Source organism: Melanerpes formicivorus, unplaced genomic scaffold, assembly GCF_026170545.1.
Source record: "Melanerpes formicivorus ecotype bairdi unplaced genomic scaffold, bMelFor1.0.p_v2 SCAF_14, whole genome shotgun sequence".
In the NCBI taxonomy this organism is placed as follows: domain Eukaryota; kingdom Metazoa; phylum Chordata; class Aves; order Piciformes; family Picidae; genus Melanerpes; species Melanerpes formicivorus.
Window position 1 is genome coordinate 14,685,073 of NW_027142366.1, and position 20,549 is coordinate 14,705,621.

Genomic DNA, 20,549 nt, shown 5'->3' on the forward strand with positions numbered 1-20,549 from the left:
GGGGGCCACACTCAGGACAATTCAAGGAGAATGTTTGGCTTCAGATCCCTCCTGATACCTGCACTACTGTCTACAGCTGGGGCAGACTTGTGTTGTCAAAGGGGATGCAGCTGTAGAACTGTGCCCATTTTAGGCAACTCATTATTAAGTATTCCATAAAATGTATAGTTTTTATCCCTGTCTTTTCCTGAGTGACTTAATTAACTGCCAACTCTGAGCTGTTTCTAGAAGCAAGCCATACCTACGTGCACCTCAGGTCACCACAGAGGAATATGAAGTGGTGCCACAACCTACAGAGTTCTAATGGTCTGCTGTCTCTGACAAGTACTTCCAGAGCAGTCTAAACACAGCTTTGTTCAGAATTTCACTTCTGTCCTCTGGTTGTAGTACACAAGCCACATGAAAAAGGAAAAATGTAAAGCATTCCAAATGGTACTGTGTGGTGGGAAGCCAAGCCACACACACAAACTGTCTTACCTTTGTTTCTGGCTATTGTAATTAACTTGTTTCTAGTAGCATCATTTGGAGTGTCAAATGAACAGAATGTTCCTCTTCCTCTCACTCTGCTGATGAGATGGGGGTAACGAGCCTGCAAAGAGAGATGAGGAAGCTCGTGGCAGCTCCTGCAACAGAGGGCACCTGGTGGCAAGCTCTGCTCTGCCAGGCCTTCTGCCACATGGAAACCCTGCTGCTGCCTCCAATCTGGTGGAGTGGAGCCACTGCACAGGCTGATTTCCCACAGAACCTTGTCCTGGTCACCCCTTCTGACAAAGGTCTGAACAGAGTTCCTTCCTCACAAAGCAGACAAACCTCTGAGCGGGAAGTGAGAATGAATTTGCAGCCCTGAGCTGGGCCAAATAAAATCATGGAGCCGCCTGAAGCGAGCATAAAGCACCCTGCATCTAAAGTGCACTCCAGGAAAATCCTGAGCATAAATAATCTGGGATGGGGCCAGAAACCAGCTCATCCTTATGCTGCACTAAAGCACTTGCTAGGATTATCTGCTTCACTACTTGTCAGTTAAAATCCTCATCTTTATTAAAGCAACCTGTTTTGGATAGGAGTTGTTCTTTTCTGGCCCTCCAAAGCATGGAGTTCCTCAGTCCAAGTGTCAGGTCCTACCTGCTGAGCACATTTCTCATCTGTAATCCTTGCCTATGTTTACCTGTAAATCCAGCAGCCCAGTCAGCAGTGCTTTCCCAGCATGGGCTGCATTGTTCAGAAGGTCCTCTGTTTTAATAACCTTTATGACTTCAGCAAGCATAAGGTTCTTGGATGGGTCTCCAAGCCAGGTGTTAAAAATCCGGTAAGGCTAGGGTGAAAGGAGAGTTGTAGAACATATTAGCAGGCAAATCACTCCAATAAAGCAATGCAGGCCATCAAACTAGTAACACACACACCTGGGGTTTGATAAAGCATGCACTGATCTCACCCACTCCCCTTTTTTGTTGGAGCAGCAACATAGAGCTGCCCTGCTGAGCCAAACAAAGGACAAGGGCTAAATTTCTGCTGAAGACACAGTGCAGTCTGTCTTGGGGCTCTGACACCTTTCTGTAACACGGCTACAGATGACATGGAAATCAGCAGCATCTGGATTTTACATGCAAGCTTAATGCTGTCCTTTTTTTCTTTCTCTATTACATCTAAAATGTCATTAATGTGAAGAAGAAATTTTGCTGACAGAATCTGTAGTGCTGACATACAAGCTTGGAAGATACCAAGTTGCCTGATGGAAAAAGCTGTCAGTTGGTGGTTGGACTTTGTGCTGAAGCTGAGTTCATTGGGCTAAACCCAGTTCCTCACTCCCTCCCACCAGCTTTATGACCTCTGTGACTGACAGCAACTGGAACAGAAGTGAACAAGCAACAACAACTTTTGTGTAAGTGCAAAGCAAGTATCTGTGAAGCAGCAGCTCCATCGAGCTGACCCTGCACTACTGAAGGCCAGCTTGTCTCTTCTGTGGACATGGCAGTTCCTGCAGACTGGCTCACCAATTAGCACAAAGTTTCATTGTATATCTTACAGCATTTGGCCTGAACTCCTCCTTGTGGAAGAATCCTCCTGTCATCATCTTCTTGCTGAACGTTACCACATCAGCTGGGTCATCCAGGCCCCAGTGCTCATGTGCCCAGAATTTCCCTGTGCAGCCACCTCCTGTCTGCACCTCATCCACCAAGAAGGCACAGCCATGCTGCAGAGACAGGTAAAGATCAGGAGACATTTCCAAACCAAAAATACCTCCCTTAGAGAACAGACAGATCCAAGCCAAGGACATGCAACATCCCTCCTCCCTCCCTCCACTGCCCCAATCTCCCCCTCAGCCCCCAGCGCTGCTCACTGCAGGTGAGATTTGACAATGACGCGTTCAGCTGTTTCCCAGATTCACCACAGTACAAGAACATTTCTAGAGGATACCTGAACATCTGGGAGGACTCTGGGTGGCATTTTCAAAGCCCCTGGGGGAAGCAGAATGTCTGCTAATGTCTTAATTACCCCAAGTGCCACAAAGGAGTCCTGTGAAGCTCTCAGGGTGCCTGGGGCAGGGGGAAGGCCTCTGGAGGCTACAAGAGGTATTTGGCTGCCACTGAGTGAAGAGCGAAATGCTGCATTACCTTTCTGGCAATATCTCGTAGCTTTCTGAAGAAGTCATCTGAAGCATGGTTGTCCCCACCCTCTGACTGGATTGGTTCTACAATGATTCCAGCCACAATCTTCTTCTTTTTCCTGTACTTTACAATCAGGTCTTCTACCTGTAAATGCAGCCAGACATTCACACATCTCCTCCAGAAAGGTTAACTCTTAGCAACAGAAATTCAACTTTCCATAGACATACCTGGCTAGAAAGGGGTCAGGAAGTGCAAGGACTTATCCAGTCATTCCTACAGCATTTAACACTGCCATCATGCTCCTGAATAGTGTCTAAGGTTAAATCATATCCTAACCCCATTGTAACCCTCAGTTTAAGAAAGATGTTGAGTTGCTCAGGTGTGTCCAGAGAAGGGCAACAAAGCTGGGGAGGGGTCTGGAGCACAGCCCAGTGAGGAGCAGCTGAGGGAGCTGGGAGTGTTTAGCCTGGAGGAGGAGGCTCAGGGGAGACCTTATTGCCATCTACAACTACCTGAAGGGTGGTTGTAGCCAGGTGGTGGGTGGTCTCTTCTCCCAGGCAACCTGTCACAGAACAAGAAGACACAGTCTCAAGCTGTGTCAGGGGAGGTTCAGGCTGGATGTTAGGAAGAAATTCTTCACAGAAAGAGAGATTGGCCATTGGATTGTGCTGCCCAGGGAGGCGGTGGAGTCACCATCACTGGAAGTGTTTAAAAACTGGAGGAGGCCCTTAGTGCCATGGTTTAGTTGATTGGATGGTGTTGGGTGATATATTGGACTCAATGATCTCAAAGGTCTTTTCCAGCCTGGTTAATTCTGTATTCTGTATACTTCTCTGCAGTGGTGTGAAAGCTACAATGAATTTCAGCTGAGAGTATGGTAGCAACCACTGTAGCTTGCTATGCCCTTAGTCCACAGCTAAGCCACACAGAAGAAAACAGATTCTGTATCAGGAAACAAAACTCAGCTAATGTATTAAAGGTGATAATTTGGTAATTTTGCCTTTTCTAGTCACCTGCTTCAGATAGTTTAAAATTAAGCAGATAAAATAGTGCAGAAATACAGCTGCTGATAAGAGGCTTACAGAGAAATGACCTTGTAGCACCAGTTGCTGTGAATTAGTGGCAGCACTTGTACTGGAGATGCCCCTTAGAGCTTTCAGGGCCCAGAACTGGTGCAGGCTGTGTGCAGCACTGGTTTCCCAAGGTTGCCAGCAGGCCACTCCACAGACTCTCACAGAAAGCACTCTGCCTTTTTTAAACAAAGGCTTCAAGTCTGTGGATTGATTTTATGCATCACGATTCCCCCACCCCAAGCCAGGGTGGAGCAAACACCAGGCAATCTGCTATGATTTATGTTTTCTCTTCAGTTATGCAGGTTTGAGTAAGACATCTCTTTGATCCCCCTCTGCAGAGCCATCCTGAGTGCATTCAGCACACCATAGCCCTCTCCTCTCTAGTGAGTACTGATGCTCCAGATCCTGCACTATTTCAGCTCCAGCCATGAGGCACACTGGGCCTTGTTCCCCACTGCTGTCTCTCAAGAGTGAGTTCTTACAAGTGACAGATTCCAGATCCCTGTCAGCCCAACAGGGAATCTCATTGTTCTGGTATCTGGCAATGGTTTTCCTCTCTTCGGCTCTGTTCCTTTCTCGTAGGCCAAGGAAGGCACAGAGCAGAGTCCCTGCCCACTCAACTCCCTGCAGCCATAGGTAAGGATCAAAGCTTTGTGCCAGAAGGCTACCACAGAAAAGCTGAAAAAACTGAAATAGAGCTGCAGGTTCTCCTTCAAAGGACTACACAGACTGTGCTCTCTCTCAGCCCATGCCCCTTTGCAAGATGACAGAACAAACCGCTGCATGTGTGATGCCACTTTGGTACAACTGATGTAGACCTCTGATTCACAGCAAGTTGGCTGTTCTGAGAGGCAGGGACAAACTTCTGCCTGTCAACACCAGGCAGATGTCACATGCTGTTCCAATCCCTGAAAACATCCTGGTAGTGAAAAGCAGCTAATCCCACCAACACTATTCATTATTTCAGAACAGAAACAACAGAAAGCTGCCAGGGGATCTTTTACCTCCTCCAAACAACGGGCTTCTTCCTGTTGATTCTCTTTCACAAAGTCTTCCAGAGGATACTTTAGCCTTGGAAATGGAGCAATAGGCCAGTCCAGTGATGGAATGTCCAGTTTGTGAATTGCTTTAGAGTGAGTTGTAGCTAAGCAACCTAGACCCAGAAAAGCAAACATTAAAAAAATACCTCTCTAGGAACAATACAGGAAAAAAGCTACCAAGAGGTGACAAATTGCCTGACCCCTGCCTGACTGCAGAATCCTCTTCACTGCTCTCTGTTTTTACTGCATTTTCTCAAAACACTGGGTAATGGGATTTAGTCAAGCTCTAGCTTTTCAGCATCAATTTCTACATGCACTACTTCAGAAGAGCAGGACATCCTCTGTCAGTCTGAACAGAGAAGATGGGTTTCACCTTTCCAAAGACAACTGCTCACAAAGCTCAGAATTGCAGCAGTCTTGGCTACCTTGCTTAGAAGAGGGACTGAATGGATATACAACAGTAAAAATGAGTGACATCTTGTTTGTGTCTTATGGTGGGGTTACTGCTGGAGACAGATTTTTACTAGTACAGACAGAACCCCCTGCATTCAGAATGAAAATAAAGAGACCTTCTGAAAATTAATTTTCTAAGCAGACAAAACTAATTCCCTCTGTCACTCAATTATTCTCTTTCAGTAGTGGGGCTTCCAAGGCAAAGCTGCAGTAAACCACTGGTAGCTTGCCTAAGGAGGTTTCAGAAATGGCAGTGAGATGACAGCTGTGGCTGAAGAAGGAAAGGGAAGGGAGGTGCTGCTGGCACTGATTTTCTTACCCAGGGTCCTTCCGTGGAAGCCGCCCATGAAGGAGAGCATGGCGTAGTCAGGGCAGCCGGGGGGCTGCAAGCAGAGCAGAGCAGAGGGAACAGTCAGCATGGGGTGCCATGGGCAGGTGGCACTGCCAGCCCTCAGCCCAGATACTAACCCATGTCCACAGCATGGCAGGGGGCTGCAGGCAAGCTGCTGCCTCTCCAGGCATGCTGATCCTTGGCTCCTCAGCCCTCAGGCACCACAGATCCTTACAGTTACCCTCTGAAACACACGCACTGGTGGAGCCCAAAGCGGCCTCAAGGACAGCATCAATATTAAGGAGGCCTTAGCCACTTAGGTCTCACAGCCTCACTTCACACTGAACTCTCCCCAAGGCTGAATGTTCAGCACAACAGCCCCACACACAAGGGTACAGGGTGGTCGTGCCCAGGCGTCGCGTCAGGGCTGCCCCATGCCCTGTGCATTCCCAGTGACTCCCTGTACCAGCAATGAGGAGGAGCCATGACAAAAGGCATGCAGCTGTATTCTACCTGGAATGAAATAAACCTCCCCATGCTCCCTAAAAGTCCAAATTCTTTTTCTTTATCCTCTGTCTTACCCTTCAGATGGGAGGACTGTCACCACTTACAACACTCCATTTACCTCTTTAGTCTTGTACCACACATTCAGCTACAGAGCCAAAGCTTCAACATTTGTGACTGGATTCTGGAAGATCCCCCCCCAGAAAGGGGGATGGAGGTACACTCTCAAATCTGTCCCCCTTTAAGCTAGCTTGAATAGGAATCCTAATGTTTAGCTACCTCCACATGGACAAAAAGTGACGATGAGCTTTGTAAGTCTTTGGTCATCCTATAAAATCCCTGCTCCTTCAGGTCATGATGTGCCACCCTCTTATTTGTAGTGGCACAGCCATCAGTCTGGCCATGCTGTAAGGAACATCACAGCACTTAAAAAATAAATCTGAAGGCAAACAAAACAGAAACAAAACAAAGCCCCCTGTGAGAATCCTCCCAGTTTTTAAAGCCAAATGAGTTTCTTCTTCCCATGTGAATGAACTGAATGCTCGCCACTAGAGAAGTGCCAAAGGTCAGACTGGAACCAGCAGGTTATTACTTTCTAATGTGTTTGTCTCAAAGAAGAGATTAAGTACTCTGTATTCTGCTACTGTTGCATATTAAGATTCCTGACTGGCAAGAGCCAAGACCACCCCAGCTGCATGTGAATAGTACTTCAGAGGTTTATCAGCTGCAGCTCCATTTCCATATCCTGCCTGTTGTTAGCATTTAGTCTAATTTTAACCAAGCCCTTTATCAGTTTTGAGCTACAGAATCACAACTTTGGGGGGAAAAAAAAAAGATAATTAGAAGGTTTGTTGTTGTTATTGGTAAACTTTTCCACAGATTAATGTTCTCCAGGGACCCATCCATCCTGTGGGCCCTTCTCTAGCAAATGGCATGTTATGAAAAAAGGGAGATCTTCCCAAGATTCACAACTGGGAAGGATGCAAGCAGCAAGTCTTGGTATTCATTTGGAGCAGACTGTATTGCACCAAATGCAAATTGAGACTCTACTTCTGAGACAGGAAAGCAAATTTCTCCTCCCAGTCTTCCCCTGTAAAGGCAACTGCAGGTATAGTAAAGAACAAATATTACCTGGTTAATCATGCAAGATTCCAGTTCCTCTTTTGTGACATTATTATGGCCTCTCTCCTTGCTCTGTAAAAGAAACCAAACAATCCCACAGCTAGCTTTCCTGCAGCTCCAACCAATGCATTCATGGCTGAATCACAAATTAGCAATGCTGGCATTCCAGACTGGAGCCTCTAAAGACACTGCTTGTGGCTTTTACAGACTGATGCAATCAGTCTTTTCTTAATTTCCTCTTCCTTATGACTTCTAAGCTTGTGTCAATATGAAAAGCTTAGAAGACAACTTTTTAATGAAGATTTTGCACTAGGTTGAACATAAATAACATCACGAACAAGGCAAACTGCAGGAGCTACTCTGTTTCACAGTAACAGGTCTAACAAGGAATGAAGACTCATTTCTACACCCAAACCTGCCAAATCCCCCAAAGACTTAGTATTTTACTCACTCTGTACCACATAAATATTGCTTTAAAGGCATTTTCATTAGAGCAGGATCCACAGGCCATGGTGATCACCTGTGACAAGCCCTTAGGAGCCACCTGTCAAAGAAGACAGAAAATTACTCCAAAGTAATTGCACAAGTCTAGTGCAAAGTGAAGGTAACACTGATCATGAGGTTCAGTGTAATGGAGGACAGCTGTGTCTAGGATGAGGAAAGCCAATTTCAACTGCAGCTGAGAGGGCTTGACTCAGTTTCAGTCCCAAGGACCTTCAAATTTAAGTCAGGACAAACACTTCCCCCACTACTGCTTATGAAAGCACAGTGAACAGAAGTTAGTGGAAGTTGAAACTGTGTTTTCTCTTCAGCTCTTGAATCCAGAATGAAAGAGACAGTATCTGTGCACAGCAGACATTCAGCCTCTCACATTCAGCTGTCAGATCAGGGAAGAAGGTTTGATCTCCTTACTTGCAGTGGGAAGGCAAAGAGATGAACAGCTCATCTGTAATGGTCCCCATGAACATCCCTAGCGTCCCTGGCTATACCTGGGCACAGAACAGGGTATATCTTGTCACTGCTATCTCAAACTTACTGATAAAAGAGATTCCTTCAGTTTTTCTGCAAAGTTCTCTGGAGGTAAAATCCCAAGGGCAGGTCTGTTGATAAAAGTGCTCTACAATGGCAAAGGAAGACAGATTAGGTTTTACTATCACATGAAAAATCTCACGTTGATGTCAAGGCAGTTACATTTTATTCTAATCACACCTACCAGACAGAAATGTGCAGTCATGGCAAAAGGAGTTTGAAACCCAGAATTCTTTCCTCCAACCACCCCCTTTCCCTAACACCAGCAGAACTGAATCTGCGTTGATGCAGGAGCCTTGCCAAGTGACTACAGCCACCCAGCCTTCCCATACCTAAGTGGAGGTTACTGAGAAGATGTAGCCAGGCTCCAGGCTCTTCAATGTGAAGGTGAGAAGCAATGGGCAGAAATCAAAACATAAGAGGTACTGACTTGGGTGTAAGGAAAAGCTTTTTCACCAAGAGAACAGCAAAGCAGTGGAACAGTTTGCCCAAGGAGGTGGTGAAGTTTTCAAGACCCCAGATAGAGCCCTGAGAAACCTGGTCTGATCTCACAGCCAATCTTCTTCGAGTGGGAGGCTGGGAAGGAGACCACCTGAGATCTCCTCCAACATTAGCTGTCTCACTGGTTCCATGAAGTGGCCACATCAGGATTCACAGCCTTGAGAAAGGTAATTTTGATGCCAATGAACAGCAGCTGGTGGGGAAGCTGAGCCCCCACTGCCCACACAGGTATCCCCAAAGAGCAGCTCTGGAAACCGCCCCCCTCCACCTCTCCAGTCCACTAATGGAGATGAATTTGTCATGTTTGTGCAATGAATGTAAATTAAGTGTCAGGGATTAAAACTGATGCACCATTGCTCTCAGTCTCTGTAGGTAATTTCATTTGATTCACAAGGTGCTACTTTTTACTTTCAATTAAATTTGCTGAGAAAAGGACAAGCTCAATCTATCTGCCAACTGCCAAGCAGCATTATTTGCCCTTTTGCTTTGCCTGCTTGTTTTTCTTGCTGTTGCTGTAACAAGTCATCACTGAACTTTAAAGGCTGAGCTTCAACGGCTTAAGTCTTTCAGGGACTCCAGAGGGAACAGACTGCCTCCCCCCCAAAAACATTCCCATTTTCAGTGCAACTCAAGCTTGCACATTTATCAGCATCTTTCAGTCTTCTTCCTCAAAACAAGGACTGATTTATTCAGAGGTGTGGGCCACCACAAGAGCTGGGAGCGCTCACACTGTCCCTCTAAGGATGTGCCACCAGCATTCCTAGGGAAACCCAAGATCTACCACAGTATGAAGTAGGACTTCCTAACTTGCAGAAGTCTGCTAACTTCCAAACAGTGCTTGTTTTGACAGAGTCAAGCTTAAAAAGCACAACTAAGGCAGGCTGTTGCTGACAGATAAACACAGTTTTTGTTTAGTATGTATGAGAAATCTCACTTGACTTTTTATCTCAGTTTAGAAGTAAATTTTCATAGAAAGTTAGAGATAGGAGATCATAAATTTGTGTGAATTTGATTATGGGCTGTCACAGTCAGTTGGCAACATTTGCCATTAAGCAGAGAAGTGTATTTGTCTTTTGTTGTTAATGAGATAGTCAGTACTGAGAAAAAACAGAGCATCGACATCAAGCTGCTATGGTCTCAAATGAACAGATGCATTTTCTCTTCTTTATGGCTGCCTATAAAGAGGCTACATGGAGCATTACAAACAAACCAACCCCAAAAAAGCCCTGCAGCAACCCCCTGATCCCATTGTTATCATGAGACAAGGGCCCTAGCTCAGTGGGCATTGCTCCAGCACAGGCCTTTCACAATCAAGTCAGCGCTTCACCTGCTGGCAGACACCAGCTCCTGTCTGCAGCGAGCTTTGCACAGTTCTGGCTCTTCACAGCTCTCTGGCCTTGGCACTGCAGAGCTTCACTGCAAACTGCCATCCTGCCTCCACTGTGCCCAGGCTGAAGCCTGCCAGACATCCTGAGTGCACACCCGGGCACAGACGGGTCGGTTCGATGCCACCCTCCCCAGTGAGCTAGAGCTGGTTTCAGACTTTCAGAACAGGGCACCAATGACATCTTGGATGCTCAAATGTGGGAGGCAGGTGTTCTGGATGGACCAAGGGAAGTTTAGGCTTGAGGTGAGGAGAAAGTTCTTCACAGAGAGAGTTGTTAGCCACTGGAATGTGCTGCCCAGGGAGGTGGTGGAGTCACTGTCCCTGGAGGTGTTCAAGAGGGGACTGGACATGGCACTTGGTGCCACGGTTTAGTAGCCATGAGGTGTTGGACATCCAGATCCACTCTGCCTAACTCCAGCTGTTCTAACCCTGGTGGTTTTTCAAAAGAACTGGAAGGATTTCAGTTCTGGGGAAGGCACAATGTCTCATCCTAAAGAACTGAGGACTCCATGAAGCAAATCAGCTCAGGGAACTCAAATATCTGCACTTATTTGACACCGACTCAAGATTTACACTTTGCTGGAGCAAGCCAGCAGGCTTGAAGGGAAGGGAAATGCAGGTATGAGAGGGCACTGGCCCACACTGAGCTCTGCCCTTGCAGGCAGCACAGACACCCATTATTAGTTTGCAGAAGCACCATCTCAAGTCACTGAAGACAGCAAAACCAACAGGGATCTACTGATGGGCACTCAAAAGCCAGTGAGCTCAGTTTATCTGTGTACTACATACAGAAGCTATTATGCCCAAAAAAAGTGACTCTTTAAGTGCACAAAATCATTATGGAACCCAAAACTTCTGTCCATGCTGTGATAAAATGAAGCCCAAAATAGAATGCAGCTTCATTTCACCAGCTTCCATAATTCAATCCAGGTTACTTCCAGTAATATGTCAGAAGAAACAGAAGACTTTATTTAAGAAGCTGATTTGAAATAATCCTGTTGAAATAATCCTCTAGACTAATGATTTGATTTCTTTCAAGGACATGCCAGTGGTTTAATCATGTTAGTGGTTTGTAGTCTGGGTATGGACACCAGCCATTACCCTCTACCACACCTCTCAAAACCACCCAACCCAAACCCATCCCCTGCCTTCCAGATTTAGGGCACCATTTTCACGTTCAAAGTGCTATACTCTCTTCTTCAGGACTTGTGTTTGCTTGAAAGGTCCAAAATCTTCACTTAAGAGTACTGCTAAAATGGTAAACTGGAAGCACTCTGCTTGAACCATGATTTAAAACTGGCTGCAAACACATCAAGTGCTTGTATCACCCAAATGTTAGCTTCACAGAGGTTTTGGTGCTGTCTTTAAGCACTACCAAGCTCTTTTCATCTCGTGAGAAATAAAGCAAGCAGATCATAATCATTATCAGCTGAAGAAAACACAAGGCAGACTGCCACAAGGAGGGAGAGAACTCCTTGTACTTCACGTTTTAATTCACTTACCAAGTTCTGTGGCTGCTGTAGAAGCTTTATCAGAGAGGGATGGCTGTAACCTAATTAAAAAGAATCAAGAAAGAAAACTGTTATTTCTGTCTGGTTTCAATAAACTAATGTGAAGCACAACCTGGGAAACAGCCTTAACTGAAGGCTCAGCTGTTTCTGTGTAACTTGTGTATGTTTTAACTACTAATAACAGAACTTCAAAGCAGGACAAACTTCTCTTCTTTTACAACATGCAATAGCTGGAACTTTGCTACAGATTTTGTCAGGCAATTGCAAAACATATTTTACTGCTGAAAGGTGAAAATGGAGCACAGAATTAAATGAACATGACTTGGGTCTTTTGCCTGATAGAAGCATTGGTTTCTAGCAACTACTGTGGGACCAACATTATTGTTTGTTCACACTCCTTCCCAGGTTTCCCATATTAGTTTCATAGTTTCATAGTTTCATTCAGGGTTGGAAGGGACCACAAGGATCATCTAGTTCCAACCCCCCCTGCCATGGGCAGGGACACCCCACACTAGATCAGGCTGGACAGAGCCTCATCCAGCCTGGGCTTAAACACCCCCAGGGACGGGGCCTCGACCACCTCCCTGGACAACCCATTCCAGGGCTTCACCACTCTCATGGTGAAGAACCTCCTCCTCACATCCAGCCTGAATCTCCCCACCTCCAGCTTCATTCCATTCCCCCTAGTCCTATCACTACCTGATATCCTGAGAAGTCCTTCCCCAGCCTTCCTGTAGGCCCCCTTCAGATACTGGAAGGCGACAATTAGGTCACCTCGGAGCCTTCTCTTCTGCAGACTGTACAGCCCCAACTCCTTCAGTCTGTCCTCACAGGAGAGGTGCTCCAGCCCTCTGATCATCCTCGTGGCCCTTCTCTGGACACATTCCAGCACCTCCACATCCCTCTTGTAATAGGGGCTCCAGAACTGGACACAGTACTCCAGGTGGGGTCTCACCAGGGCTGAGTAGAGGGGGAGGATCACCTCCCTCGACCAGCTGGCCACACTTCGCCTGATGCAGCCCAGGATCTGATTGGCTTTGCGGGCTGCAAGTGCACACTGGGAGCTCATGTTGAGCTTTTTGTCCACCAGCACCCCCAAGTCTCTCTCCTCAGGGCTGCTCTGCAGCCAGTCACTGCCCAGCCTGTATTTGTGCCTGGGATTGCCTCGACCCAGATGCAGGACCCTGCACTTGCTCTTATTGAACTTCATGAGGTTGGCCTGTGCCCCACCTCTCCAGCCTGTCAAGGTCCCTCTGGATGGCCTCCCTTCCCTCCAGCGTGTCTGCTGCACCACACAGCTTGGTGTCATCAGCAAACTTGCTGAGGGTGCACTCAATGCCACTGTCCATGTCCCCCACAAAGATGTTGAATAAGACAGGTCCCAGGACTGATCCCTGAGGGACTCCGCTTGTCACTGGCCTCCACTGGGACATGGAGCCATTGACAGCCACTCTTTGGGTGCGGCCATCAAGCCAGTATTTGGTTTCTCTACAGCACAATATGTGAGCCTCTCCTCTTCCTCAATTAAGAGCAGACATGTACTGAATACTGAATACAGTCTCAGTACACACAGCACAATGCAATCACTTTGTGCCAATGTAGCCCACAAGCCATTGTTTCTGTTACTCACCACTTAGGTGTGGGATTAGAGGCATCTCCAGCTTCTACTGCCTGAAGCAGGTTGTTCACTGTTCTCACTCACCATAACCCTGATCTGCTCCACCTGCATGGCTCTCTGAGCACTGACCAGAAGCAGATTCCAACACATGGACCTCAGAAGATAGCTCCCCATGCAGCCTGTCCATTTACAGTAGCTTGTGCTACAACCTGGCCTTGAACACCCCTAGGCAGGAGGCATCCACAAGCTCCCTGGGCAGCCTATTCCAGAGTCTCACTATCCTCATACTGAAGAACTCTTCCTAAGATCCAGTCTAAAACTACTCTCCCTTAGCTTCAAACCATTCTAGGTTTTCATGTATATATACACATCTCTCTGCACTCACTAAGATCCACATTCTGCCCCTGCACCCTGCAGATGTTCATCCTACCAGGAGCAAGAGGCTGCCTACACAGACATTAAAAACACAGACATTAAAACTCAAGGCACTATTAAGTACCCAAGTCTTTAACCCACCACAACCCATCAGTCATTCCAAAACACTTGCCTGGAAATCTTTCCTTCTCAGTCATAGACTTATGTAGTCAGCTCTGCACCACCATAAAAAAACCCAACCCTGTTTGATAAATTGCTCTCTGATATTAAAAGAGATTCTGTACTTCTCTGACCAGCTTTTTTCACTCCCCCCTCCTCCCCCTTCTAGTTTTCTTTTCTTTGATAGACTTTCATTTGGAAAATAACACAACAGTTTGTCATTTTTACCCAGAAACATCAAGACACTGAGAATGAACAGAACAGAAGAAGAGAAGAGAAGAGAAGAGAAGAGAAGAGAAGAGAAGAGAAGAGAAGAGAAGAGAAGAGAAGAGAAGAGAAGAGAAGAGAAGAGAAGAGAAGAGAAGAGAAGAGAAGAGAAGAGAAGAGAAGAGAAGAGAAGAGAAGAGAAGAGAAGAGAAGAGAAAAGAGAAGAGAAGAGAAGAGAAGAGAAGAGAAGAGAAGAGAAGAGAAGAGAAGAGAAGAGAAGAGAAGAGAAGAGAAGAGAAGAGAAGAGAAGAGAAGAGAAGAGAAGAGAAGAGAAGAGAAGAGAAGAGAAGAGAAGAGAAGAGAAGAGAAGAGAAGAGAAGAGAAGAGAAGAGAAGAGAACTAACCAGGTTGGAAAAGACCTTCGAGATCATCAAGCCCAACCTATCACCCAACACCATCTAATCAGCTAAACCATGGTGCTTTGGGTTTAGCACAACAAAGGTGCTTAATCTACACACATTGATGCTCTATGGGCTAACTTGCTTGCTTACAGGTATGGCAATGTTTCTGAGGTTAAAAAAGTAAACAATAATCTTCTCCAAAGCAGCCCAGGAAATTTCATTTCAGTCCTGATTTCTAACATATGAAATGCCAAAGCCAGAGATGAACATCATCTTTTATATTCCCTTGTAGAAACAGTTGGAAACCTCATCCTCCCTGCTGCTCAAGAAATCAGACCGCTCTAATTTTATTCCAGAAGCTCATCACGCCTCTGAACTCCTCATTCTGCTTGAATGACAATAGCCCTGATTAGCCTGTCTGAGCAATGGAGCATTAGCCTACTGTGTTACCAAATCGATTCGAAATTCGGGTTTGAGTAGTTTAGCTCAAACCAAGGAAATATCCACATTGTTTTAACTGCACGTTGTGCTGCAAAAGATCTGCTAAGATCCTTATGGAGATGGTACAAGTGATTATCCGGGGACACAAACAACTAAATCTGCATTGCATCTGCTGTCAGGGGAAGAATTATGAGGCTAGAGGGAATGACACAGTGGAAAGCTGTCACTGAGAGCTGTAGCTGTCGCTGAAAGCACCTTTGAGAGCACACCTAGTGTTTTAGAAATCAAACTAAACCTTGAAGGAGATTGTTATAAATAACTGCCATTGCTTAGGGAGTTTAACCATTAACTCTGGCTTGCAAAAACATAATTCTGCTGCTGGTGATAAGGTGCATGAAGAATGCAGAGACTGCTACCTCTTTTCTTATGTAACACAAATTCAAGGCTTCTATTAGCCATAACTTACCCTTTCCCACACACACAAGATGCCTCGCCCATTCTCTGTGCTTCAGGCCCAGCCTTTGTCCTAACACTCCCTATTCAGTCTCAGTAAAAGCAGAGAGGATTCTTAAAGCCTGACCCTTTCTGAAAGAGCAGAAAGATGCTGAGCTGGGAAGTGGTTCATAGACACAAAACTAAGGCCAGGAAGAACTAAATGATTAAGTAACTATTATGTAACTCTGGCAGACAAAATCAAAAAGCTCTAGGCTGAGACAGCAGACAGGAACTTATTTCACTGCCGTGACCAAGGCAAGGGTTTGTGGCTTCACAAATCCACTCTCAAATACATCCCCATAAGAAGTGACAGAGCTGGCTCTTAATACACAGGCACCTGCTTCATCACTCTTGCCGTGTTCCTAGATCAATGTGGCAGAAGAGTACACGTCCTCCAGGCTCAGGACTGTGCCTGTCTGCAAGAGGAAGAAAACTAGAGGCTGCCAAAAAAACAAGCTGGAGAAGGGATCAATCTGAAGTGAGCAGCGGTCTGCTGTCGATAACATCCAACTACCCATCTCTGCAACTCCCCAAACAAAACCAGCCCTTCCCAGCACTGAGAAACAGATTGTTTCATTTGCTATCCAGGATGTTTGCTAGTAAACATGGTGATAGAATCCCATCTTGCATTTGGCTCCGTGGGGTTTCCAGCTCTGAGATGGATTAGCTACAGCATTAGGAGTATGCTGTGCTATACCTTTCCCAATAGGCTGTGGTTAAAAACTGTTGGATTTTTTTTTCCAGCAAGAAACAGCCCAGAACATCTTTGCCCAAAGGTTTTTTATACTTTAATTCTTATCTCTCTGCACAGGCACTTATTACTTCTCAACCTCTGAAGATAAATATGCTCTAGTGCTGCAGATCATTATTAAATCTTGGGGAGTCCTGACAGATTCATAAAAGGCTTTATTGGATTTACTTGCAGGAAGATAAGCACAGAGGACTAGCAAGCACCTTGGGATCTTGTTTTGGTGTCTCAGTCTAGAACCTAACTGTCGTCAAGAGGGACATTATTAGCAACCTCTGCAGCTTCAGATTATCACTCTTGTCACTCAGTACCATTTGAAACACTCAGTCAATGCTGTGTGTTCACTTAGACTGAGGTCAGCCTCTAAGTATTAAATTTGCATTTACTTCTTGTTGCCAAACATCAGAGCCATTCTCTGAGAAGCTGTATGAAGCACTGTACTACTGCTCCTTCATGCCTGAGGAACGTGTCCCCTAGGACAAACAACTCAGGAAGGCACTGCCATGCAGGAAGGAGGAACTAGACTCTGGACTCTCATCTCTGTGCCATCAGTTTCAATCAACCAGAGAAAGTAAACTACAGAAACCCCTCCCCATTTAGAAAACATTTTCCTGGTAATATTTAAATTCTCTACACAAAAAGTACAGTAAAAGAAGTGTGTCCACACCACCAAGCTCTAGGAGGTCAGAAAGCCTCAGTGCAATCTTTACCATCTTCCTTTCATTCTTTTGGAGTATGCACTGACTTTCCTTGAGCTACATCATAGAATTGTTAGGGTTGGAAGGGACCTCAAGGATCACCTGGTTCCACCCCCCCGCCGCCATGGGCAGGGACTCCGCACACTAGATCAGGTTGCCCACAGCCACATCCAGCCTGGCCTTAAAAATATCCAGGGATGACGCCTCCACCACCTCTTCCTAACTTCTTCCTCTTCACCACTTCTTCCTAACATCCAATCTGAATCTACCCATTTCTATTTTTGTTCCATTCCCCCTAGTCCTATCACTCCCTGACATCCTAAAAAGTCCCTCACCAGCTTTCTTGTAGGCCCCCTTAAGATACTCCAAGGCCACAATTAGGTATCCTGGGAGCCTTCTCTTCTCCAGACTGAACAGCCCCAACTCCCTCAATCTGTCCTCATAGGAGAGGTGCTCCAGCCCTCTGATCATCCTTGTGGCTCTTCTCTGGACACCTTCCAGCACCTCCAGATCCTTCCTGTACTAGGGGCTCCAGAACTGGACACAGTGCTCCAGGTGGGGTCTCACCAGAGCAGAGCAGAAAGGGAGAATCACCTCCTCAACCTGCTGGCTATGCTTCTCTTGATGCAGCCCAGGATGTGATTGGCTTTCTGGGGTGCAAGTGCACACTGGTGGCTCAAGTTGAACTTCTCATCCACCAGCACCCCCAAGTCCTTTTCTTCAGGGCTGCTGTCAAGCATCATCTCAAACATCACCATACACTAGTTCCTCTAAATCACCATTCTTGTGTTAGGAGTGGGGAGTCTTGAACACTAAATGCAGTTCCTTTCTTAGAAACCTGAAATCTAATCCTGTCCAAGTCAGCTCAGCATTGGCACACAAGCAGCATGCCCCTATCTCCACACTGGCACACAAGCAGCATGCCCCTGTCTCCACAATGGCACACAAGCAGCATGCCCCTGTCTCCACACTGGCACACAAGCAGCATGCCCCTGTCTCCACATTAGCAGTGGCAAAATTACTGCAGCACAGCCTCTAAAAGATAAAAGAACATCCAGAACTTGTTTTGATGAAAATAAGCTCTGTGGCTCTGAGCAACCTGGTCTAGTGTGAGGTATCCCTGCCCATGGCAGAGGTTTGGAACTAGATGACCCTTAAGGTCCCTTCCAGCCCTAACAATTCCATGATTCTAAGCTACAAACAATGAAGACCTCTGGAATGATTACACATTTACTGAGGTACTGCATGGAAGCACAAATATTAACTGTCTGCAAAGAAGACTGGGATAACTGAAACCCCACTGCAGTCACAAGGTCTTAGAAGACAAAAAAATTGATAACAAGCTAAACCTCACTAACTTCTGTTTCCCAATAAAGGAGGCCTGCAGGGGTGATTTGGAGCCATCACTGTTTCTGTACATAGCACAACATCTACTTTCGAAACTATCCCAGCACTTTAGCAGCCAGGCAGAAAGGGACCTGGGGGTGCTGGTTGATAGTAGGCTGAACAAGAGCCTGCACTGTGTCCAGGTGGCCAAGAAGGCCAATGACATCCTGGCCTGTATCAGGAACAGTGTGGCCAGCAGGAGCAGGGAGGTCATTCTGCCCCTGCACTCAGCAGTGGTTAGGCCACACCTTGAGTCCTGTGTCCAGTTCTGGGCCCCTCAGTTTAGGAAAGATGTTGAGTTGCTGGAATGTGTCCAGGGAAGGGTAACAAAGCTGGGGAGGGGTTTGGAGCACAGCCCTATGAGGAGAGGCTGAGGGAGCTGGGGTTGCTTAGCCTAGAGAAAAGGAGGCTCAGAGGAGACCTTATTGCTGTCTACAACTACCTGAAGGGAGGTTGTAGCCAGGTGGGGGTTGGTCTCTTCTCCCAGGCAACCAGCACCAGAACAAGAGGACACAGTCTCAAGCTACACTAGGGGTGGTTTAGACTGGATGTTAGGAAGAAGTTCTTCATAGAAAGAGTGACTGGCCATTGGAATGTGCTGCCCAGGGAGGTGGTGGAGTCACCATCACTGGAGGTGTTTAGGAAGAGACTGGATGGGGTGCTTGGTGCTGTGGTTTAGGTGATTAGATGGTGTTCGATGATAGGTTGGACTCCATGATCTCAAAGGTCTTTTCCAACCTATTCTATTCTATTTTTTAGGCTTCTGCAGCAATGTATTTTTAAGCAACTGAGAAGAACCATGGATGAGGAATAAACAAACTGAACACCTACTGAAACCTATACTCCTTGCAGCTGGGCCCTGCATCTCTGCCTTGCAGCTTTTACTCCTTGCAGTGCTTCATGCACAAACAATCAGCTGACTTTCCTAAGCCCTTGACAAGCTCATTGCTTGGTCACTCAGCCCAATTGACCTGCCACATTTGTTTTCACACAGTACCACAGGTCTTGTTTGGTCTATATTCACCCAAATGGCCAGCTCCCCTTTTCAGTTTTTTAGAGGTGGCAATGTTAACTAAAGCACATCCTTTACAGTTAAAATGTTTAAGTCAGGTTTGTTAATGTTTAAACCAGTAACACACTGGTTACAGAATCACAAAGTACACCAATAAAAGCAAACAGAGACAACCTCAATTGCAGAACTTGCATATTCAAGTTGAGATTAATACCAGAGCTTCTCCCAGGAACCACTATGCTCTCCAGTCAGCTGTACCTACTGAATTTGTGGTTTCTTCAGCTAGTCAAAACCACCAGCAGGGAACAGCCAGCAGTAAGGTGTACCCTGATCACAACAAGGCACACATTATCTCAGCTGTGGCTTTTTTAGTTAATCAACCAACTTCCCTCATAGTGACTAAGACAAGAAAACAGGTTGAGGACAAAGTGTAAAGTTTTGGTACAGCTGTCTCCCTACCTATTGGGACAGATGAAATCTGAGAGTAGAGATCCAGCATGCGATTGCCATCGACATCTACCAGGTAGTTCCCTCGGCTCTCTTCATAATTGCAAAAGAAGTGGACAGCTTCTGCATTCTTGAAGGGAAAAACCAAACCATCAATGCTTTGCAAAGGAGCAGCTTGGAGGAAAGTGCATCTAACCTGACCAAAATAACTAATGATAGGATACAAAGACACGTTATAGTCATGGCAAGGGAATTAACTGTAGAGGGACTGTCAAAACGGATGGGATGCAGTTTTTTCCCCTACAGAGATGAAGCACAGACTTTGAGGAATTGCTCATCCTGGGAAGGATGCACTTAGGCTGACATAGCTCAAAGACAGCTGTGTGTTCAAAGGCCATCTCACACAACCCCAAAAGAAAAGTCACTGATCCTAGCAAAATAATTCAGCGGTATGCAAAAAGATTTAACTGAAATGCACACATGAACTATATACAATATGCTCAGCATGGAAACCCAGGGTCAGGGCTTTTTTTTATATGGAATGAAACATACAAAATGGGATTTGAACACAGGGTCTGCAATCCCAATGCTAACACCCCCCAGACTCAGAAAAGTTGACAAATTACCTGCATGCCGTTCAGCTGCTTCATTAGTTCCTGCAGAAAAGCAAACACCAAAGAGTCTCAGGTACGTCATTACCAGAAGCTGAAGGAGAATGCATGTTTCTTTTGTATGATCACAGAAATCCCATGCAAAACTTGCAGTGCCATGTGCTCCCCAGGCCCCTCTGCTTGCCACATCAGCTTTCATAGTGAATCTTGCAAACGCTGCAGTCACAACTAGTAACTGTGGCACGCAGAGCTACGTGGGCTGCAAACACAATTTTGTTGTATAGCTCCAAAAAGAGAAAGCTTCTGTATTTATCAGCTGAACTGAGAAAACAAGAGCAAAGCCAGAGACAGCCAGAAGGGACTCTGGCATGGTGCTTCTAGCAAGAAAGCTCCT

The 20,549-nt window shown here is 46.0% G+C and overlaps 1 protein-coding gene across 2 annotated transcripts in view; it reads right to left on the bottom strand.

The window, feature by feature from the left end:
- The window catches only part of ABAT (4-aminobutyrate aminotransferase), a 60,305-nt gene that overhangs the window by 2,852 nt on the left and 36,904 nt on the right, over window positions 1–20,549 (bottom strand). For both annotated transcript variants that reach the window (XM_068147154.1, XM_068147155.1), the window contains exons 4-15: window positions 20,171–20,200; window positions 19,557–19,674; window positions 11,549–11,598; window positions 8,166–8,246; window positions 7,581–7,673; window positions 7,139–7,201; window positions 5,492–5,555; window positions 4,684–4,832; window positions 2,613–2,750; window positions 2,024–2,191; window positions 1,166–1,312; window positions 478–589 (exon numbers count right to left, since the gene is read on the bottom strand). In XM_068147154.1, the coding sequence (XP_068003255.1) occupies window positions 478–589; window positions 1,166–1,312; window positions 2,024–2,191; window positions 2,613–2,750; window positions 4,684–4,832; window positions 5,492–5,555; window positions 7,139–7,201; window positions 7,581–7,673; window positions 8,166–8,246; window positions 11,549–11,598; window positions 19,557–19,674; window positions 20,171–20,200 (1,213 nt within the window). The remainder of the gene's footprint in view (window positions 1–477; window positions 590–1,165; window positions 1,313–2,023; window positions 2,192–2,612; window positions 2,751–4,683; window positions 4,833–5,491; window positions 5,556–7,138; window positions 7,202–7,580; window positions 7,674–8,165; window positions 8,247–11,548; window positions 11,599–19,556; window positions 19,675–20,170; window positions 20,201–20,549) is intronic.